Source organism: Rutilus rutilus (genome assembly GCF_951802725.1).
Source record: "Rutilus rutilus genome assembly, chromosome: 19".
NCBI classification, from domain to species: Eukaryota; Metazoa; Chordata; class Actinopteri; order Cypriniformes; family Leuciscidae; genus Rutilus; species Rutilus rutilus.
In genome coordinates, this window is record NC_140232.1 from 31,909,811 (window position 1) to 31,932,262 (window position 22,452).

Genomic DNA, 22,452 nt, shown 5'->3' on the forward strand with positions numbered 1-22,452 from the left:
CACAAAGCTATCGTTTGGATTCAGAAGACTTAGAATATAGTGCACATGGTCATATGGACTATTTTTGTGATACTATTATGGTGCTTTTGAGTCTTTTTTGTCCTCATTTACTGTAATCGTATATGCAAAAGAGATTCCAGTACATCCTCCTTTTGTATTCCATGGAAGAAATAATCATACGGGTTTGGAACATGAGGGAGAATAAATGTAAATTCAGTTTCATTCTGGTTTAAGATACACTACTGCTCAAAAGTTTACAGAAATATTAAGATTTTTTAATGTTTATAATGTTTCTCGTGTTCACCATGGCTGCATTTATTTGATCAAAAATACAGTAAAAACAGTATTATTGTCAAATATGATCAGAATAATAAAAAAAAAAACTGTTTTCTATTTGAAAATATTTGAAAATATAATGTATTCCTGTGATGCAAAGCTGAATTTTCAGCATCATTACTCCAGTCTTCAGTGTCACATGATCCTTCAGAATTCATTCTAATAATCTGTATCATGGTTTCCACGGAAATATAAACAGCACAACATTCTAGAATGATTTCTGAAGCATCATGTGACACTGAAGACTGGAGTAATGATCCTAAAAATTTAGCTTTGCCATAAAAAAAATAAATAATTGTAAGGATACCAAACTCATGACCGGTATATTCTCTAAAAATAAGTTGTATTCTGAAAAAAATATATATCTTTTTATGGGATTGCATATTTTTAGTGTAAACAAGAATACTAAATATAATACTACTACTGCATTGGTGGTGGTTGAGGAGATTTCCCTCTTCCATATGTAAAGCACTTTGAGCGCTATATAAATGTAACAAATTATTATTAATTATTACTACTAATAAGAATAATAAAAAAAGATTTGTCCATGTGTCAGTAGTGGGAAAGAAAAATACAGTGTATAGATTTGCATGTGGACCCGAGAGACCACAGGCGATCAACACTTTAATGTCATTGTGCAACACAATTAATTCCAGTTTCTAAGCTATTAGGTTTAGATTGCTTATCAAACTGCTCATTCAGATCGTGTCCCTCTGCGCTGCATCAGGGGTCACAGCGAAACGCTTTTCCCGGGTGAAGATAGAAAGAGAGACAGCGAACATAAGCCTAAGTGATTAAGAGAGACGCTAAAGGAAAAAGACGTCGGTATAAAGGACGGGCTAAAAAGGCAGAAAGTAATCCGAGACAGCTTGCGTGTGCCGGGCTCTCCTGTGACAACCACGGCCTCTACGCTGCATATTAACGGAGTGCTGTGGCGTTCCTGGCCTGTCCTTTAGTCTGTGGGATCATTCAGTGTGCGGTCGCTCTGTGTAGGGCCTGTCCGCTGCCGCAGCGAAGAAACTTGGACAGCCTGCTATTAGAATCACTGGCCATCATGCGTCCCAGCATGCAGCGTGGCATACTAATCTCAGACACGGCCTTCTGACGCTGTGGAGACGAGCGCGCTGAATGAATGAAGGTGCTTTCAGGGTGAAGCTGGCGTTATCTGAAAGGGAACGTCAGCAGAAACATGGACATCTGCTTAGAAATATCAAATATTCCACGGTGGAAATGAAACGAGAACAGGCTGGGTTGAGAAGGACAAAATTGCATACTGTTCCCTTGAGGAAAAGAAGTGCACTTAATTACATTGAATGTGCACTTACTTCGAATCTTAAAAGTATGTATTTAAAAAAAAAAAACTATACTTGCAAATAATATAATATAAAAGTTACACTATAACATTTGGCCCTCTAGCTGTTAAAAACAAAACTGCATGCATTTTGTGGAAGAACATTGTTTTGGTGGTGCTTTGGCTCTGCGTGACTGTGCGGATGAATATGGTTCCTTATCATAACAAATATAAAGAGAGAGAGATTATCCTACAGATATAAATCAGTTTATTACCAGCTGAAGACGTTACTGTAGCTTTACCCATTAGTAGACACTATACTTCCTTGAAAATAAATTCCAGCACAGTGCTACAACAACCATAAATGACGCAATAACGCTTTACAATGTCTCAAACTCTGTTAGAAAGCTACACATGGCATTTCATGTGACAAAACCACGTTTTGGAAGAAGGATTGAAGATGTATTGACCCATTATTTACATTTTGATCATTTTGAACAGCAAATAATTACATAGTGCACCTTTACAGTATATTATTTCCATAATAAATACTCTTTCTTTCTACTACAAGTCTTTATTTGCAATAGCTATACTGCCTGCTAATTTAAGTGGTGTTTGCTAATGGGAATGTGTGTTATTTTACTGAGTGATCAGTCAAAGTAACATAATTAGAGAGTTGGCATGATATTTTAGCACAGAGCTGAAGCTTTTTCAACATTTATCATTTGCAATGCTGAAAAGTTAAACATGGCAGCCTAATAAGAGCAGGGTCGGAGAGAGAAGGTAATTACTGAAAATCTTTGAATGAATCAATTCATTTTTATGAGACATTTTCCAAGAAAACGCAATTAAACCATTCAAAAATGCCTCACTATTATAAAAAATCTGCTTAACAATCATGAATGTGCCTTTTTGACTTCTCCTGTGTGTGTGGCATTACACAAAAGCAAAAACATTCAGTTATTGGTATTTGAAAATGGAAATACCAGATTCACAGGCATAATAGTCACCCACTATGAGTTTATTCTTTCTTAAAAGTGCCTGATATTTCCAGCACAATGGCCCTCATTTATCAAAAGTGCGTACACCAAATTTCCAGCGTACACCCAAAACCACGGTGACTATGAGATTTATCAATATGGACGTTGGCGTACGGCACGCTCAAATCCTACGCCAGCTCAGGAGGTGGTGTACGCACGTTTTGAGTGCGGGAATGCGCAGAAAAACAATTCCTAACACCACAAAACGCACTGACAAACTAAAAGATATGATATATTATGACCCACTGTAAAAAAACAACAACATAGTAATTATAAACTTCAGTGTTTATTTTTGTGCAACATGGACTTCAATGTTTAATTTGTGTGACTTTACCAAAGCATTTGAATTGTAGGCATATGTATTCCTTAAGTTGCGAGCCTGTGCGCTTTACCTGACGTTTCAAGCCTTGTTTATACTTTCGCCTGGCTCCGCAGCGCGAGTCAACGCAGACTGCGCGCGCACCTCCCCAAACGGACGAGGCGTTACTCGACGCGCTCGCCGTTGTACTATTCTTTGAAACGATGGTTAGGCCAGGGTTAGGCCCGGCAGGTGTGCACGGACTGGGTTTAGTAATGAAAGGCTTTCAATGACCAAAAAAATAATTCAGACTTACAAAATAATAAAAATGACATTCTTCTTCTTTTAAATAATAATAATAATAATAATAATAATAATAACGACATTCTTCTTCTAAATAACAATAAGCGTCATTAATAAAAATCTAGAAATCAATTTTGTTTCTTTGCACTTCCCTGGTTTCGCTTTCTCTTTCTCAAAGAAGTTTCTCTTCTTTGCCGTCTTCCGTGTGTCCATGGCGTAAAATGAGGGCGTGGGGGGAGCGGAGACTTGAATATATAGGAGCGTGTTATTCTAATGACGCTCGTTTTCAGCCGCGGCATTTATCAAGGGCAGGTATTGCGTACACCTGGATTTCAAAGGTACGCACAGCTTCATAAATCAGGCGGTGAGAAGAGTGTAAGCATAATCTTACGCCAACATATACGCCCGTTTCTACGCAAGAATGATAAATGAGGGCCAATATGAGCAATTTCCAGCTGGTCATGTGATTTCAACATGGAGGGAATCACCTCATGCAGAATAAGCTGTTCTTCATGTGAGTGGATTTGAATTCCAATTGGTGTGACACATACTATTCATTCCTGTATGTGTAAAACTTTTTGTAAATGGAAAAAATTACTATGGCTACATTCACACAGTTATTTTATACTTACATACAGTATTCTAGTAGATGTGAATGAGATAATTATGCCATTCCACCGTTTTTTTTTTTTTTCACAGTAGCTCAAAAAGACTCACATATAATCAATTAATTTTGTTTTTTCGACGGCTTAATTCCACATCCATATATGCAGATTCTCCGGAAAAGAAACCATGAATATATTTTAAGAAAAAGTAATGCATTCTATTGATTTAATCTGACACTCAAAAAGCTATTCAGATTAGTTTTATTTTAGTTTTATAAATATTTTGAATTTCACTATGTGCTTTTGTCAGTGTTATTTTTGTGTGTGTGTGTGTGTGTGTGTGTGTGTGTGTGTGTGTGTGTGTGTGTGTGTGTGTTTTCTTCAATATCGCTATTTTATTTCAGTTTTTATTTATTTCCAGTTAATAATTTAAGTGCTTCAACTTAAATTTATTTCCGTTTATTGCCAGTTTAAGTTTAAGTTTTTTAACTTATATTTATATTTTATTTTATTTCAACTTAAACAGTTTTTTTTTTAAATAGTTTTACTTAATGATAATTATAACTCTGATTCAGATTGTACAAACATTTACCTCATTTATGGTGAAATATGTCTATATAGTTTTTACAGAGTTTTAGTTTTTAGTTTTATTTTCTTTTAGTTTTAGATATTTTACTACTTAAACGTAACGAAAATGAGAAATATTCCCTTGGCAACTAAAAGAGTGAAGTTTTTAGTTTTAACAGACCGCTTACGTGCATCCTGTCACTGTTAAAACTGTCAAAAATGTTCAACGTCAAAATCCTCCTCATTCAACTTAATTTAATTTTCTACTGTATCGGAGAGAAATGCAGCAGCATGTTGATGATCTGCCAGTCAAATATAATTGATATAAGATTATGGTCATATCGCCCACTTCTAGTAGTAAGCAAAAGGATTCATCCAAACATAGCCAATATTTGTTTTGTGTTCACCTCTCAATCTGAAGCGTAGTGGATATGCACTCCAAAGCTCTGTATTGTGTAGAAGAGGAGTTTCTAAGACTCAATCCTGTGCATCAACTGCACTTAGCTCTTAACACAGAACGCTGGCAAGAGCCCAGACGCAACCCGCTATGAGTCACGTCTTTAAAAGCTCTGACCGCAGCAGCCAAAAGCAAAAGCTCCCAATATTTGTGATTAAACCGGGATGGACAACAGGCGTGCGAAGCCAAAAAGCCTTTTATTTTTAAAATATTCATCACTCCCAAGCATCTTTAATCCTGTTTCCAAAAGAAACGGGGGCGGAAGGGTGTTTGTGAAGGAAACGACACCACAGTCAAACACTTCTTTGGGAATGTGATCAGAAATGCTGTTTTATGCATATGCATCTTTTTTGCCCCTATGTTGCCTTTGCACTTGTTGTACGTTGGTATAAAAAGGAAAGGGAACGGTTAAATATTAATCCCATTTGCATTTATGTATAATTGATTGCATAGTTGCAAACTGAATGATCGCTCTAGCAGTCCATTAAACAGAGAAATAGGATTGACAAGGCTGCACAAATGGGGTTTGTATCCGGCAAAGGTCGATCGCTAACTCTAAGTCCTTGTTCCCAGATGAATGCGGTGAAACGCAGCTGTGCGATGAAGACTCCGCTGCATGAAGATTAATCCAACCTTGTGGATCTTACAAATCCGCACCTATGTAAACAATGCGATGTGATTTAGATGCCTATGAACTAGGGCAGCCTTCAAAATACATGCCAAAGCAAGCTAGGGACAATACTAAAAAACACTTTTGTTAAATAGCGAGAATGCAGACGCAGTTGAAGCGTGTAAAAGGACAAGGAAATTAGCAAGAGATTATATGCACTTGGAATCCCGCTTGAAGTAGACCCGTAATCTCTCAATGCGATTGTAAATGTGCAAAAAGTGGCAATTTGTTCAACACAAAAGAGCCATACGCTCATTTAAATGCTTCTAAGACAACATTTTCACTTCTTTATTCCCAGCTATATAATTAAGCAAACTGAGCCTTGAAGTCGTTCTGCAGGCCTTTTATGTGGACCCCCAACTAAGCAATTTTGCATAATTGTTTTCTTCATTTAGGTTTACAGTGGCCCCGAAAGGTATTTGAACACGCAAGTCCCACTTAAAAACGAATGAATGTTATTGCATTATATGCAAAAAATAGACAAAACAATATATACATTTATATTTATAGTTTATATTTATATAAAACTAAATATAAGTCATTCTGTTATAAATGTAATAATGTGTGGTTGAATTTGCATGTTTCATTGAATTCACTGTGGCCTTGCGCCCCTGCCCACAACTATTGAGGTGTTTTCAGGGTTTTTTAAATAATGAAAATATGACAAAAATTATTAAAAGTATTGTGTGACTTGTGTTTGTTTGAGGTTAGTGAAACATTTTGATAATCAATGTGATTTTTCTACACCTGTGGTTCCTCTTGAGGAACTGTCTTCATACATCCACTAAAAATCACCAAAACACAAGCTGATTTAAAGTGCCCTTATTCAGATATCATCTTTTTTGTGTGTGTTCAATATAGCTGTTTGTGAATCTAAAAGGTCTGCAAAGTTTCAAAGATCAAAGTGCAGATAAATTAAGTTATTGTCTCCCAAAAGAAAGAATCGATTCTGAACTATTTCCAGTCTTACTTCCTGCACAAACCTTTTAGATTTGTATATATAATTAGCAGAATGCCAGCCTATGGTCTTCATTACGAACATCGTCTACTTTGACCTGCCCTCAAACACTGTAGTCGAGAGTTTGGTTCGTGTTGTCGAAATGTCGAGAAGATGCTGTTTTCTGTGCTGCCAAAGCAAATCCAATTTGCATGCACTTCCAAAGCATGAGGACTCGAGCTCGAATTGATACGGTAAACCTGATGCCATCTTTACTCTTCATATCACTGTGTATCAAGCGCTGAGGAAACCTCCGTAGTTAAAATTCAGTTTTGGTAATGCCTGTTTCCTTTCTGGCATGTGCTGTAAGTGGTCGACCAATCACAACAGACTGGGCCATCTGTTCAGAGTAGACCAATGACAACAGACTGGGCCATGTGACCAATCAGAGCAAAGTAGACCAATCACAACAGACTGGGCCATGTGACCAATCAGAGCAGAGTAGACCAATCACAACAGACTGGGCCATGTGACCAATCAGAGCAGAGTAGACCAATCACAACAGACTGGGCCATGTGACCAATCAGAGCAGAGTAGACCAATGACAACAGACTGGGCTATGTGACCAATCAGAGCAGAGTAGACCAATCACAACAGACTGGGCCATGTGACCAATCAGAGCAGAGTAGACCAATCACAACAGACTGGCCCATGTGACCAATCAGAGCAAAGTAGACCAATCACAACAGACTGGGCCATGTGACCAATCAGAGCAGAGTAGACCAATGACAACAGACTGGGCTATGTGACCAATCAGAGCAGAGTAGACCAATCACAACAGACTGGGCCATGTGACCAATCAGAGCAGAGTAGACCAATCACAACAGACTGGCCCATGTGACCAATCAGAGCAAAGTAGACCAATCACAACAGACTGGGCCATGTGACCAATCAGAGCAAAGTAGACCAATCACAACAGACTGGGCCATGTGACCAATCAGAGCAGAGTAGCCCAATCACAACAGACTGGGCCATGTGACCAATCAGAGGAAAGGAGGGTTTAGAGAGACTGAATCCTTGATCAAAACGGTTTCAGACACAGATGCCCATAAGTGTGGCTTTAGTAAAAACGAATCTTTTAAAACTTAAATATCTTCATATGAAATGTTTTCTCGATAAGTGTTCTCATTCTCAAGGGGAGCTGAACCACACGGACACCACATGCCCTTCCACTGGAGCACCATATTCCATAGGCACTTTATGCCCCCATTTTAATATTTTATGCAAATATGATTTATTTAAAAAAGAACTGACAACGCATCCACAATGTCTGTCTTCCCTCACACTAATGCACTGACATTTCTTTTAAGTCTCTGAACACTTTTTGGTGCCAGTGTACCTACAAATGCCGTAATGTGCTGTATGAAGCAGGATGGGAAACGGAAACAAACGCACAAATGGAGTGCCATTACGGACACACACAGTCCTTTGGCCACTTCCTAAAGTGAATTTCATAAACATATCTCAGTCGCCGTCATTGCGGCTGAGAGGGAGGGGCCGTATTTAATCTGACAAGCATTCGTTGTAAATCGATCTGTCTTCTGTTGGGTAATGCAGCACAATCCAATTGTGGGCTGATGGAACATGCACCATGATCTCTGGACAATTCGTCTCTTCTCTCTGTTTGCATGGCGTTAGCGTCCGCGAGTTTAACGCAATCGGTTTAGAGAGTTCACAGATGGTGAATGCGCTGCTAATCAAACGCAACAGATTGCGTTTCAGTTCTCTTAGCGATCAAACGATGCTCCTTTATCTTTCTTAATCGCTCAGAGGAACTTGTTCTTGTGATGCAATTAAAAAGTGTAATTGACGATACCATTATATCGCTCCCTGTCCACATTAGTGGCGTCGCCATTAGAACATTTCTCACCAGTCATTACGTCGCAGGTTGCATTTATCATTAGTGTCTTCATCGCCAGCTATTTTCTTTCAGAACGTTCCTTTAACAAGCTAAGAACTAAGCATTAACCTGTGCAGTTCGTTGTACGCAAACTTACCTGCTTATCTCACGCATTATTGCTGGGGTCTGCTTCCTTTAAAACAGTCAGGAGCTAATATTACTTAATTAGCACATAATTATATACAATTCAAAGCAGCAGTGAGGCAGAGGTTGGGATGGCGGAAGCCAAACGCGCCGTATCAGCAAAATGGCTGTAATGTAATAAGTGATCTCCACTTAATGGAGTCAAGCCCTCCATTTAAGAGAATAAAAGCAGTGGTATGTAAGTGCTTTCTCTCTAGAGCCCGGGACCGCATATAAATCAGGTCTACAGAGCGGCCGGCCAACCGATGCCATGTTCAGATGCCGCTTATGAAGATCTGTGCATCTGTGTGTGCTAAACCCTGTCTGTGCCATGTTTTCCGTGCTTTAAATGTCAGTACGGCTAGCTATCCTCAATTTCCCAGCAACAACACACACACACACACACACACACACACACACATACTCAGGGAAGAATGGAAAAGGTTTACAAATCCTCGGCTGGAAATTGTATATAATGTACAGTACACTTTAAAAGCTTTTGCTTCACTTGGTAACATCTACCATTAACTTGTTCTATATATCTATCTGTCTATCTGTCTGTCTGTCTGTCTGTCTGTCTGTCTATCTGTCTGTCCGTCCGTCCGTCCGTCAAGTACATGATTTTGAATATACCACACAAGTCATATGGACAGGTTAAGGTGCATTTCCGTTTTCCAAAACAATTATTTTGTTTTCCACAAATGTTCATTATGGGTGCACTGTCCCTTTAAGGTAATGAGTGTACATTTTTACTTCTGCGCTGTAGTAGGCATATCATTTCCATTCAGTGTTTCTATTGCAGCATCACTGTCGTCTGATAAAAAGCATGTTTGACATGTTACAATACCTCTTGCACAAGTGATAAAAAGGTTCATTTAGGAGCCCTGGTTACCCTAATGATGAACTCTAAACGATGTTATCACATTTTGCTTTGCAAAGGTACTAATTACATCCAAATTAGACTCAAAGGAGTAATTAGGCTTTCTTTTGTGAAGGTTGTTGGAGGGAAAAATCTGAATCTGAATGTGTTGTTAATTACTGAAACGACCGCACACTCTTTTCACTTTCAGTGTGATCTTCTGATCTTTATGCCATATCTAACAATATTAGCATTCTCCACCTGTCAGATGCATTTCTTGTTATTTGCGAATGCTCGTTGTATTGGCTCCGTTGTAGTCAGTGAGCGGGTGGCCGGCTTGCCAATCTCATTGCATTTGCTGTGTGTTAAACTTTTGATTGGCCTGTTGCTGCAAATGGAGAATGTATTTATGGGGTTGATTGCAGAGCTCATGGGCCTCTTACGAGAGAGGGGAACTCATTTGCAGTCCACTGAAAATACATTTCACACACTTTAGATGGGTTTTATCCGTGCACGCTGCACTCGGTTGGACACTGCCACAATTTAAGGCTGCATTTACACTAAGGCACAGATCCATATCCTATTTTTTCCCTGTCTATTTACATTCTTTCAAGATATAAAAGTGTTTTTACATGAATACGTCACAAAACGGCCAGGATCCAAATGTAATTTTATATTTATTATGTATGTGTACGAAACTGTACACTGTACTATACACATAAATAATAAATATAATATTCATATATATTTATTACTTTTATTAATGTTATTTTTTTAGATTTATAAAACAAATTCATTACTCATGAAAATTACCATGATTGAATTATTACGTTATTATTATTATTATTGGATAAAAAATATTTTTTTCCTAATTGTATTGATGTATATATATATATATATATATATATTATTTTATTATTGGATAAAAAATATTTTTTTCCTAATTGTATTGATGTATATATATATATATATATATATATATATTATTTTATTTTTTACAAATAAATTATTCATGAAATCTATAATGACTGAAATTGAATGCCTGATTAAATTAATAGTATTTTTTGCAACACCATATACGAGATACAGCCTGCATCATTGATCCTAGAGCAGTTCTCTCTATGGAACACAGCGTTAATTCTAACCATGTTCCTCTTTGTCTTTTCTGTCTCTCAGGCCCCTCAACAGATGGGCACATTGGCGTTCTACAGGTATGAGCAGCCCTTCGTGGACTACTGCCAGGCTCACCAGTCCCTGCACATGAACAGGGGCTTTGAGCCCCCGTCCCAGGCCCTGGAGGGGCTGGGGGCACGAGAAAGCTGCGCCGTCCCGTCCGCTGGCCTCCTTCCTTCCGTGCCTGCAGCCCCTCTGTCAGATATCCGCACCCTCCCGCAGTGAGCCGGAGATGGACTCGCCCCTGTCGCCTGGATGTCCCCGGAGGGCCTACGCTCTACCCTCAACATGAACCCACCACGAGACTGATGTAGAGATATATGGGCCAGTGTGATGGACTACAGACTCACAGGAGAGGACAGGATCGACTCTGTCTGTGTCGTGAAGTGGGTTAAAACGCACTCTGGTTTGTCATTCGCAAGGATCATCATTGTACTGTACGATCGATGTGTTTGGAATAATCTAACAGGATGTTTTTTTAGGGGGGTGGGGGAGCATTTTATCCGGATGCTTTAGGCTTTTTGTGAGCTCGGCCCTCTAAATGTTTCAAAAGCATCATGCGAAACGTCTCAAGCGAGAATTAAACATCAAGGCCTTTATTGACTCAAGAGCATGCATACTTTGAAAAAGCAAACATTGGTAACTAAATGTTACCCGAAGTAATTAAAAGTAAAACGCCGTCACGGATTCAAGAAACCCGAGCAGCAGCAAGCAAAGGAATTTCTGAGCAGGTTCTGAGCTAAAAAAAAAAAAAAAAAAAAAAAATCTCTTTTATCTCTTTCTAATAAGGCCTTTCAGAAGGACTCCTGCCCCATGAAGTCAGCGATAATTGCTTTATATAAAATTTCCCAAATTTAATTCCTCAAGGTGAGCTGGCGAATTTGAATTGTAAATGATAATATGACCCTCACTTGACGGCTTCTCTATTGTAAATCTTTCAAACGAGTCTTGATGGTTTGGTATTATGATGAAAGACTCCATCATGCCGTGCTGAAATCACTGACAGCTGTGACATCATTTATCAGCGCTGTTTTACACCGACTGTGGGAAATGTCTGACACAATCTGTGAGGTGTTCACTTTGAGTTTCCTTTCACTTACAGTATAGGATGTTAACACCAGGGTCGTTCCTGTTAGGCCTTGACTTTGTGGTAGTTTAATTTATTTCAATAAAATGGTCTTGAAGACAATCAGGTCAAGATCAGGCACTTAAAACATAATTAATATAACAATACCAAGACATTTTCCATGAGAATGATATTTTTTTAAATATATCATTAAGCAACTTTTCTTTTTTTTCATTTGTAAAAAGCATTTTACCAATAACTAACAGAATGGAAAGTCGTGGACACGGGACAATTAACAAGTAAAACAACGTGTTTTAGGGGACATGAAAACTTGCAGTAAATATAACATGATTATTATTTTTACCATGGCAAGAAAGTTTACATGACGATGATACTTTTTCGAAATTGTCTTTTAAAAGTTTATCAGGCAGGATGTTGTTTCCCTACAAAACGATGTCACTTCCTGGAGGGAGTTTTTTTTTTTTTGTAAAAAGCATTTTACAGATTAACAGAATGGAAATCGAGGACACGTGGAAATTAACAATTAAAACAACTTGTTTTTGTTTATTGGTCGCTTCCTTTACGTACCCATTAAGAAAGTGGATGTATGCTACAGTGTACTACGTTAGTACCATAAACTGTTAACCATCATCATCTTGCCCCTTTGTTCCATGTAACACCGCCTTTGGACATTGTGCCGTATTTCGCAGAGGCCTGGACGATCCATTAAATGACATGGAAATGGATTCCTTTTCTTTCTGTTTTGCCACAACTCACATTCCAGCTGGAACTGTACAAATAAAGACCATTGGAGTGACCTAGAGACGCTGTAAATTGGGAGGAAGCTCTTCCCAGACTGGACTACTTGTCTTGTACATATGTAAATTAAAACAAGGATGTCTTTGCTTCTACAGAAACACAATCTTGTTACCAGGAAGAGGAGCCTTATCTTTAATCCAGGAGGAAGTGAACATGCATTCTGTGTGTGCGTGTGTGTGTGTGTGTGTGTGTGTGTGTGTTAGCGCGAGTGCATGAACTGAAAGGGTGAACGGAAAAAGAAAGAGAAGATGGCTGTGTTTGAATATTAGCCTGCTGTTTAAAAAGAACATTGGTTTCAAAAAATTTTACTTTCCTTTGCGATTTTACATAATTGCAACATATGTTCGAAGCATCTGTCAAGTGGCACGGTGCGTCAAACACCTGTCCACTAATAATGATTACAGTGATTTTCCAACCAAATGTTTTTATACCAGTATTTATGTGAGAAAAAAAAAGAAGATAACTAGTATATACTTTTACATTTTACATTATCCCGACCCCTTCAATGCAATACTTGTGTCTGTAGAGCGGAATGACCCGTTTCAGTTCTGATGCCAAGATTGTGATGATTATTTTAAGCATTTGACTGTGTTTTCCTGTATCTTAGCAATGAGGTCGATATATTTCATTTTGTCTATTCAACAGTTATAAAGCGTAAATTTGTTTTTTTTAATACGCCTGTCCGTCTCTTATTTTCTCTGTTTTGAGGACGTTGATCTATGCATAACATGCTCTTATAAACGTAGAGTATAAAGACATGGTGGCTGTTTATGTGTTTTTGCACTGTTGAACATCTTGTTGTTTTTTCGAAGCCATAGAAAGTTCAACCAGATGTTATTATGCAAATATCCCTTAGAAAGCCCATTATTTTGTTACTGTGGCCGTGCACAATAATATTTCCCGTAAAATATTTGTGCAATTAGTCTGTTTCAAGTAGCTATAAAATTCCTCTGCAAGATTCTCTTCAAACTCTCTCTCCGGCATGACAACATTTGACCTGAAAGGTAGAAGAAGACAGAAATTCATGCTGCATTACTGCAACGTGTAATTGCTGCATTAAAAGTTGTGAATGAGTTCTGACTCATTTAAATTGAGCTTGCATAGCTATAAGCATCTACGTTCATTTGTGTAGATTATAGGGTCATAAAAATAGTTTTTCCGTTTTAAAACAATGAATCTGATGATGAATCACGCCAATTGAATGTTAGCAATGATATAAAAGAAGTTAAAGGAGTGTGTCGCGCAACATTTAGCTGTTTGGCATCACTGCTAGATGGCATCACTGTGGAAACCTGTATTTTTAAGAGTGTACCAACACTTTGTGCTGGGGAATGTTTGAGATCACAAAATTCAAGGGGTGTTTGTCATAGTATTTCCAGAACGACCTGGTTATCCTCCTCCAACCCTTTTAAATATTAATTCTCATGCATTCAGTCATTCAATTTAGAAACAGAGGAAAAATACCCATAGCAAATGAATGCAGCAAGTTTAAAATGCACAAATCCTGAACATTAAGGAAGCAGAAGTACGCTCCGGTAAAGTTAAAAGCACAAACGGCATGTCGGTGATGAATGGTTATGTATTCCTCCACATTCAATACGGCGTTTCATCTTTTACACTTCATTATAGCGTGTGCATCCATCAAAACCTCTGGCTTTGTGCTGTCAGTTTGATCACCTTCAATCATAGACGCTTGTACTCGCTCAATTTGACATTTAGGCTCTCGCCCTGAGACTTCTGAGAATTCTCGAATTCTTCGCCCATTAAGTTTTATTCCTCTGGGAAAGAGTCGTCAATGGTGCAAAGCAGCCGTGAGCCGAGAGGACCGAAGAGAAAAGAGCCCGTCTAGTAAAGATGTTCAAGCCCTTAACAGCAGCATGCTAACAAATATCTTACGTACTATATAGGGAGTAACAGCCCCGTCCCTGTTGACGATTAGATTTCAATTTGCCTCTGCTTTATTCACAGGACCTAGTTTTGAAGAAGAGCGGACAGAAGTTCCTGGCGCAGTATTGCTTCATCATCATGTTTCTCAGCCGTTTGGACAAACAAGTACATTGTTAGAATCGAACAAAGAGTTTCTTTCCTCTACACTCTCAAAAAGAAAGGGTATTTGATGGATCCATGAAAAACGTTTAACATCAATGGGACCATTTCATTCACGGAAAAGAGGTTCTTCAGATTTTATTAAATGTTCTTCGCACAGCTGTTCACTGAAAGATCCAAATATGGTTCTCCTGGCATCATTTGAAACCTGTATTTTTAAGAGTGTACCAACACTGTGTGGTGGGGACAGTTTGAGATCACAAAATTCAAGGGGTGTTTGTCACAGTATTTCCAGAATGACCTGGTTATCCTCCTCCATCTCATGAGAAGACAGAGACTAATTCAAGAGCCTGTATCTCTGCGAAAACATGACCGCCGTGCCACAGTGAATCCTTTTTAATGTGAGAGTGATGTATGAGGAGAAACGTTCAGCTTAAGACCTTGGTGAAACTCAGATAAAACTTCGACTAGCTGCCCGACTGATGAAACTCATGTACAGAAGTGATGGGGAAGCTGCTTTGAAACTCATATTCGTCAAACTAAGTGACTGATAAAAGACTTTATGCAACAGCCAAGCTTAAAAAAAAAAAAAAAGAAGAAGAAAAAAAGATAATATAGTTCAGTGCTAAATGTAGCAAGTTTTTAACTGAGACTCACTGTAAAAAATAACATTATCCAGTCATTTTACGGACATTTCCGTTAACCCTTAATGACATGCATAATTCAAACTACAGGTAAAACACCTGTAAAAAAAATAAAATAAAAAATTCCTTCATAATTACACAGTACATTTTACCCTATTCTTACAGACTTTGTTTTACAGTGAAAATATACATATATAATTTATATCTTATATAATATATTTAATAATGTATCTAATTTCTGAAGGATCATATGACACTGAAGGCTGGAGTAATGATGCTGAAAATTCAGCTTTGATCACAGGAATAAATTACGCTTTAAAATATTTTCAAATAGAAAACAGTTGTTTGATATTTCACAATATTATAGCTTTTAATGTATTTTTTTTATATATATATATATGAATGCAGCCTTGCAGAACATAAGAGACTTCTATCAAATACATTTTTAAAAAATCTCAAATTCATACAATGAAATAAAAACAGCAATAATCAGGTATTTATTTATTTTGCAATGAAAAATGACATGACCAGAGTGGCATGCATACAAGAAAACACTTCTTGTTTTGTTTGGTTTTCATTGTTCTTTTGGCACTTTATGTGACACAGAACAGGGAAAAATCAAAGCTTTGTTGTTTCTGAATTTATTCAATATATGATTTCCCCCTCATCTTCCTACTTGCATTATGCATGCCGTCTGAATTTCTCTCGCACAACTCATACAATGTTTTACTGATTGTAATGGAACATTCTTATCTTATGTTGCTTTCATCTTCCCATAAAATGGCGACTGATGTCATAGATATCACCTTAAATAATTGGTGCGATGTTTATCATTTCTTGGTTTATGTACCCACAGCACCATGCAAAACATTAAGATTGATTATTCTCTATGAAAGCTACCGTTTGAAATCCTGACACTTTCATCTGAGTTCCACACTGTCTGTTATGCTCCGGTATCGGCAGAGATGATCACAAGCCAAATGGAGCTGATACAGTAGTCAAGGCTTTTAACACGGCTTAGGTTTTGCCCCCGATGGCTCCGAAACCACATCACAGTTTTACAAAATGAGGCCTTTCTTTCATTACGGCACAGTGCGCCCGTTCAGAAGTCAGTTTGTTTGTAAATTTGCCTCATAACTGTGTTTAAAAGCGATGCTGCATGCAAGAGTTTGACAGAAAGAACATGCGGGGATATTTGAGCCCTTTGAACTACATTCTAGAACACAGTTCCAGCGAGAATACAAATTGCCACCGTTTACTCATGATGTTCCAAAACTGTATACTGTTTTTCCATGGAACATAAAGAGAAAGTTTTTGGTTGTAGTTTACAATAAGGTTTCATTTGTTAGCATTAGTTATCTGCCTATTCGATACCATTAACAATGAGCAATAAAGCATTTATTAATCTTAGTCAATGGTAGTCATTTACTAATTTATTTGTATTTTTTAAATCCAAAGACATATTGGTTAACATTTGTTAATGCACTATGAACATGAAAAAAAAAAAAAACACTGAACAATTAGATATTTTATTAACTAACATTAACAACCATTAATAAATGCTTTAAAAATATGTTGCTATGCATTAACTAATGTCAACAAATGATGCCTTATTGTAAATTGTTAAAGAGATTTCAAAGGTTTTGTGGATTTTGTATTAATACACTTAATTTGGGATGTTCCTTGCACAAACTTATACTTAAAAAGGGTCATTTCAACTCATTTTATGATCTTTTTGCGTTTTAGTGTTGTTTTTGGAACTCAGAATTCAGAATTTATTATTTTATGTTTCACAGAAAAAATGCAAGCATATGGATTGGATCTGTAACAATTCAACTGAAAGAAAGTTTGACGAACTCATGTGCAGTTTTATTGAAGATCATCCAAAGTAAACAAAAAACAAAAGGCAGGTTACACCATTAAAGCTAGACAAAAGACAACGTACACGCAAGGACTAATGACCAACAAGAAACACCTGAACACAATGAACCAATGATGAAACAGAATGGATGAACCAAGAACCAATGAGAACTTGACACATGAAACAAGGGAACCAATCAGAACATGACACATGAGACTAGGGGCACGTTCAAGCTCAAACCGGTGTGCAACGTTTATACGGTTTCTAGGTTGAACTACATGTTTCCTGGAAACGTGTGCACCGGGATTTGAGATACGTTTTCTCTTGTTTGGTGGGTGTGTCAAAAATGTCAGCCAATCAGCAGCAACATGTATATAAACCATGCGGTATTAAAGAGACAGCTCGCACCATGGGTCCAAGTAAAGTCATTTACAAATGTGTCCTCTGCAGCTTGGTATACGCAACAACTGAAGATAGAGTTTTATTGTAAAAATATAGCATCAGCAATAATGATAAGCCTAAAACTCACAGTAAAAATAATAAGGTCATATATATCATAACACAGTCTTGGAGTCAGAAGTGGATTATCCTTCACCTGAAATGTTTGTCTTTTCAGGCAAATGTTGGATCACAATAATTAGGAACCACAGTTTCCACAAATCCCTTCACTCAATTGGGATGTTCTCTTTTATTCTGGACGGCAAGGGCAGTGACTGTAACACTGAGCGTATTTTGCAGTATTAAACACGTATTTATACCGATTTAATCAGGCTCCAAAAATTCTTCAAAAAAGAATGGCCTACTCCGCTGCCATAGTTGCAACTCTTGCATCATCAGACCAGGGTGTTCAACGCTTTTGCAACTTTTTGTCGGGGCTGAACGCAGCCTAAGCACAAGACATGATCACATGAGGGCAAGGAAGTCACATGACAAGAAACCAGGAGCAAAATTTCAAAAGAAAAAACTACTCGAAATGGATCATATTAACATAGCAGTCACCTTAAAGGGATATCTCACCGCTGGAAAGATGAATGTGTATTCAAATGTGAAATTATTTTAGAAGTTGGTGCCTTCTAGACTGAGAAAAGCCAGAAAAGCCATCTCATAATGATGAAAGACAACAATTCCCAGAATGCACTTGCTTCGCTCCCCACTCCCAAGCCACGCCTACCGGTTACAGAGGGCAGTATCAGAAGAAATGATACAACTAGGTTACTAGTTGACTTGAAACTGAAAAGACAACGTTTTATCGTGAGATCCCCCTATGGGCGGGTTGAAGACATGCGGAACGAGCTCCTCCTACTGGCTGTAGTCTCTGGCCTCTGGACAGAAGAGCCTCTGATGACGCTAAATGTGAGGGTCTGAGGGTTTTTTTCCAGACACACAATACAGAAATCTCTCGTCTCAGGGGGACATGAGGGAGGGAAGCACAGTCTACACACTACGGGTTTCTACTGATACAAAGCTTAATGCTAATCGGTGAAGTATCCCTTTAAGCAGGACAGAAGGAAAGTCTTTAATTCAACAAGCTTGTGGGAGTAAATGGCAGAAAAACTGGGACACATGTGTGGGTTGCAGGAAGACAGACGAAGATGAAGAATAAAGTTCCAATACGAAGTTAAATTATGGTACGACAAATAATACTCAGACAGGCAGGGCAACACACACTAAATGTAACGTAGACCGAACAATGAAGGACTGTGAGGGAAGAACTTATAGTGACTCAAACAAGATATCTGAACAGAATGAACTAATAACAGTGACCATGGAAACAAGGGACTGGCGGGAAAATCAAACAAAGAAACACATGATGGGAATGAAAACAAACTAAAAGTCCATGATAACTAAGACAAACTGAACATAACTGTGACAGCATGTAAGAAAGGAAGACCTTTCTACAGAATACAAAGGTAAAACTAGTCATAATGTAAATAGGATGGAATTTATTGTATTTACAAGATTAAGAATAAGTCACACTAATCTTAATGCAACACTTCATATCATGGTCAAACACAACTCTAGTTTATGTCAGGAATATATATATATATATGAACAGGGAAGAATTGATCTTATAAGAGAGATGCAAGTCTTGGGTATTACAGAATTCACCTTATACAATATTTTAAAGACAGGATTAGAATATAGTAGAACAATTTCATCTTAAATGACGTTCTTGAGAAGTGGTGACCTGAAAAAAAGAAAATCTTCCTTGTGTTACATCTTCGTCACACTCCAGCACAGTAGGTGGCGGTATGCAGCTTTCCAGTTGGTTTGCAACCCACCATTAAATCCACAAAAGAAGAAGAAGAAGAAGAAGAAGAAACAACCTAAATGTGACAGGAACAGCATGAGAGTAAGTAAAAAAATGACCAAATATACATTTTATGGGTGAACTATTCCCTTAACTTGTTAAAGTATGATCAAAACGTCATTTTTTCCGGCATAAATTCTGTTGTTCTCATCACAAATTAAGCCTCAGCTGTTTTCCTCTGAGTTCTGAAATTTAATGGAGACCAGCTTTTTTCACAAGATGCTTTACTGGCTTTTCAGCTTCATTGACTACATCTGCCATAAATGCAATAAAAAGAAGTTTTATTCAGTGCTTTGAAACATTCTCCCTTTTTTGTTCAATCAGTCAAGGTAATTATATAAAAAACTTAAATTGGAAAGCCCAAATGATATAAATGAAGATGAGAGACTTTCCACTACGCATTTGTGGCAGACACGTCCTATCGTGTAATTGTGAGGCGAAAGCTATTTGAGTCTATATTATGCATATTACAAGATATTACGAGATATGAATGCAGCAGATCTAATTTGCAGGCTAACTTGTTTCCGAGCTCTGTTGCAGTGAGATGAATTAGATGCGGTTTGAAGTTGATTCTCCCTTGCACACAGTCTTCTATATGGTGTCAAATATCGTCTGATTCTCGAATTGCAATTCGAACAATTAGGCCGTATTGATGCTATTCATCTAATCAGATTGCACTTGTGACACATTTACTCTGGGGATGCGTGGCGAATGTGTAATGTTATCATGAACATGTCAAAGTCACAAGGACAATTTCTAAGAATAAATCAAGGACGCTGGATGTAAGACGACTGAACGGCCTCTGGATATTTCTTTAACTGGTTCCTCCTGGCTGTGGGTTTGCGTCAGTACCACATATGTGCCAGGCAGATGGGGCAAGAGATGTTTTGGCAGCGAAAACAGAGATGTTTTGGAATACAGGTGTGTGTGACGTAAGTTTGTACGTACATATTCCAAAAAAAAAAAAAAAAAAATTCCAGGTTAATTTGCACAAAGTAACCTGGGAACTGTTGATTTAGTCATTTACTCACCTTCATGTTGTTCCAAACCTTCCAAACGAACAACAGATTTTCGATATCTTTTCCATATAATGAAAGTGAAAAGCTCAATGTGACAAAAACACTTTTCATATATTTAGGTCATATTGACTTGTGCACAATATTTCTTCCAGTCATTGAAGGATGTATACATCTGAAAGGATGAAAACTGTGAGCAGATGCATGACTTCAATTTTGTTCTGTTTATCACCTAAAAGATATGATTGGCATATAGTGCATGAGTTTTATCAAGTGAGTTACATTTATGCTGCTTTTTAGTCCTTTCTGGAACTTGCTTGGAAAAGATCTACACTAACATTCAAAAGTTTGGGGTTCAGACAGAAGTCTCTTCTGCTCACCAAGCCTGCATTTATTTAATCAAAAATACAGTATAAAAGCAGTAACCTTGTGAAATATTGTTACAATTTTTGAATATCATTTATATTGTAATTTATTCCTGTGATCAAAACTGAATTTTCAGCATCATTACTCCAGTCTTCAGTGTCACACGATCCTTCAGAAATCATTCTAATATGATGATTCGCTTCTCAACTTTTCTAATAGTATAGCTATCAATGTTGAAAACAATCGTGCTGTTTAATATTTTTGCTTAATACATTTTTTCAGGATTATTAGTTAAGTATAAAATTCAGAAGAACAGCTTTTAACTGAAATATAAATATTTTGTGATCTTAATGACATGACTAAACAATGACTGATTTTTCATTCTTGGTTGATCCACTTTATCTCACGGCGCTGTTCGGAGTGATTTAGGATGCAGCAGCCGGAGTCTGATGGGTTCAGAGCCCAGTGCGCATCTACAGATTGACTGATGGCTTGGATCAGCGCTGGGTGGTGCACTGTTTTTTAGGTGGTGTACCGCAGTGGAAGGCAGCTGCCTCTTCCCCACTCTCTCTGCTTCCTCATGGTTCGGTATACGAGGTCCTGTCACAGCCAGTCGCAGGGACGGGACTCCAGGCAGGGCGGCTCTGAAAGGCGCTGATTTCCCCAGGGATGCTGAAGGGAAAAGAGACTGAGCGAGAATGCTGTGCCACCTCTCTGATCACTCTGCAGGGCAACAGACAGACAGGGTGTGGACCTACAGAATGGCACCAGTCCTACTGACATCAGGTTTATTTTTAAACTTGCCTGAACAGGCCCTTGTCCTCTTTCAAAGTCTCCTCGTTCTGTCCGAGTCAATGTCAGGACACTTTTCAGAGCCAGGGTTAGTTAGTGGAAGAGTCTCAACTGGTAAAGAATAAAAAAAGAAAATTAAATGATGCAACTTTTAATATATATATATATGAAATAATATGTGGAGAATATTTTATATATGCAATGCAAAAAAAATGCACAGGAAAAAGCATACACTGACTACAACATGATCAGATATTAATATTTCATTGGTTCTCTCTTGTTTTTGCAATTTTGCATAATTTCTTTGTATGACAGCAAGGCCAAAAATTATGTCCACACAATTTGGCTTGTTTGATTGCGTTATAATCACAAATAAAACAATTGACTTGTAACTATGCAATACAAAATCTTGAACAAATTCTTAATCATTTTTGAATAAAGGCTGAAGATATCAATCGTAGGCCAGACATCACTATATATATATATATATATATATATATATATATATATATATATACACACTCACCTAAAGGATTATTAGGAACACCATACTAATACTGTGTTTGACCCCCTTTCGCCTTCAGAACTGCCTTAATTCTACGTGGCATTGATTCAACAAGGTGCTGAAAGCATTCTTTAGAAATGTTGGCCCATATTGATAGGATAGCATCTTGCAGTTGATGGAGATTTGTGGGATGCACATCCAGGGCACGAAGCTCCCGTTCCACCACATCCCAAAGATGCTCTATTGGGTTGAGATCTGGTGACTGTGGGGGCCATTTTAGTACAGTGAACTCATTGTCATGTTCAAGAAACCAATTTGAAATGATTCGAGCTTTGTGACTTGATTAAAACACATGACAACCAATTTCAGATGTAAAATCTGCAAACATTATAATGCATTATAATGTA

At 37.7% G+C, this 22,452-nt stretch overlaps 1 protein-coding gene across 2 annotated transcripts in view; it reads left to right on the top strand.

The window, feature by feature from the left end:
- LOC311279022 (leucine-rich repeat transmembrane neuronal protein 4) overlaps positions 1-13,182 on the top strand; it is a 124,654-nt gene extending 111,472 nt beyond the window's left edge. For both annotated transcript variants that reach the window (XM_084390251.1, XM_084390250.1), the window contains exon 3: positions 10,623-13,182. Coding sequence is in view for 1 of the 2 variants with exons in the window: in XM_084390250.1 (XP_084246376.1) it covers positions 10,623-10,844 (222 nt within the window). In the remaining variant the exon portion in view is untranslated. The remainder of the gene's footprint in view (positions 1-10,622) is intronic.
- Positions 13,183-22,452: the final 9,270 nt, after the last annotated feature.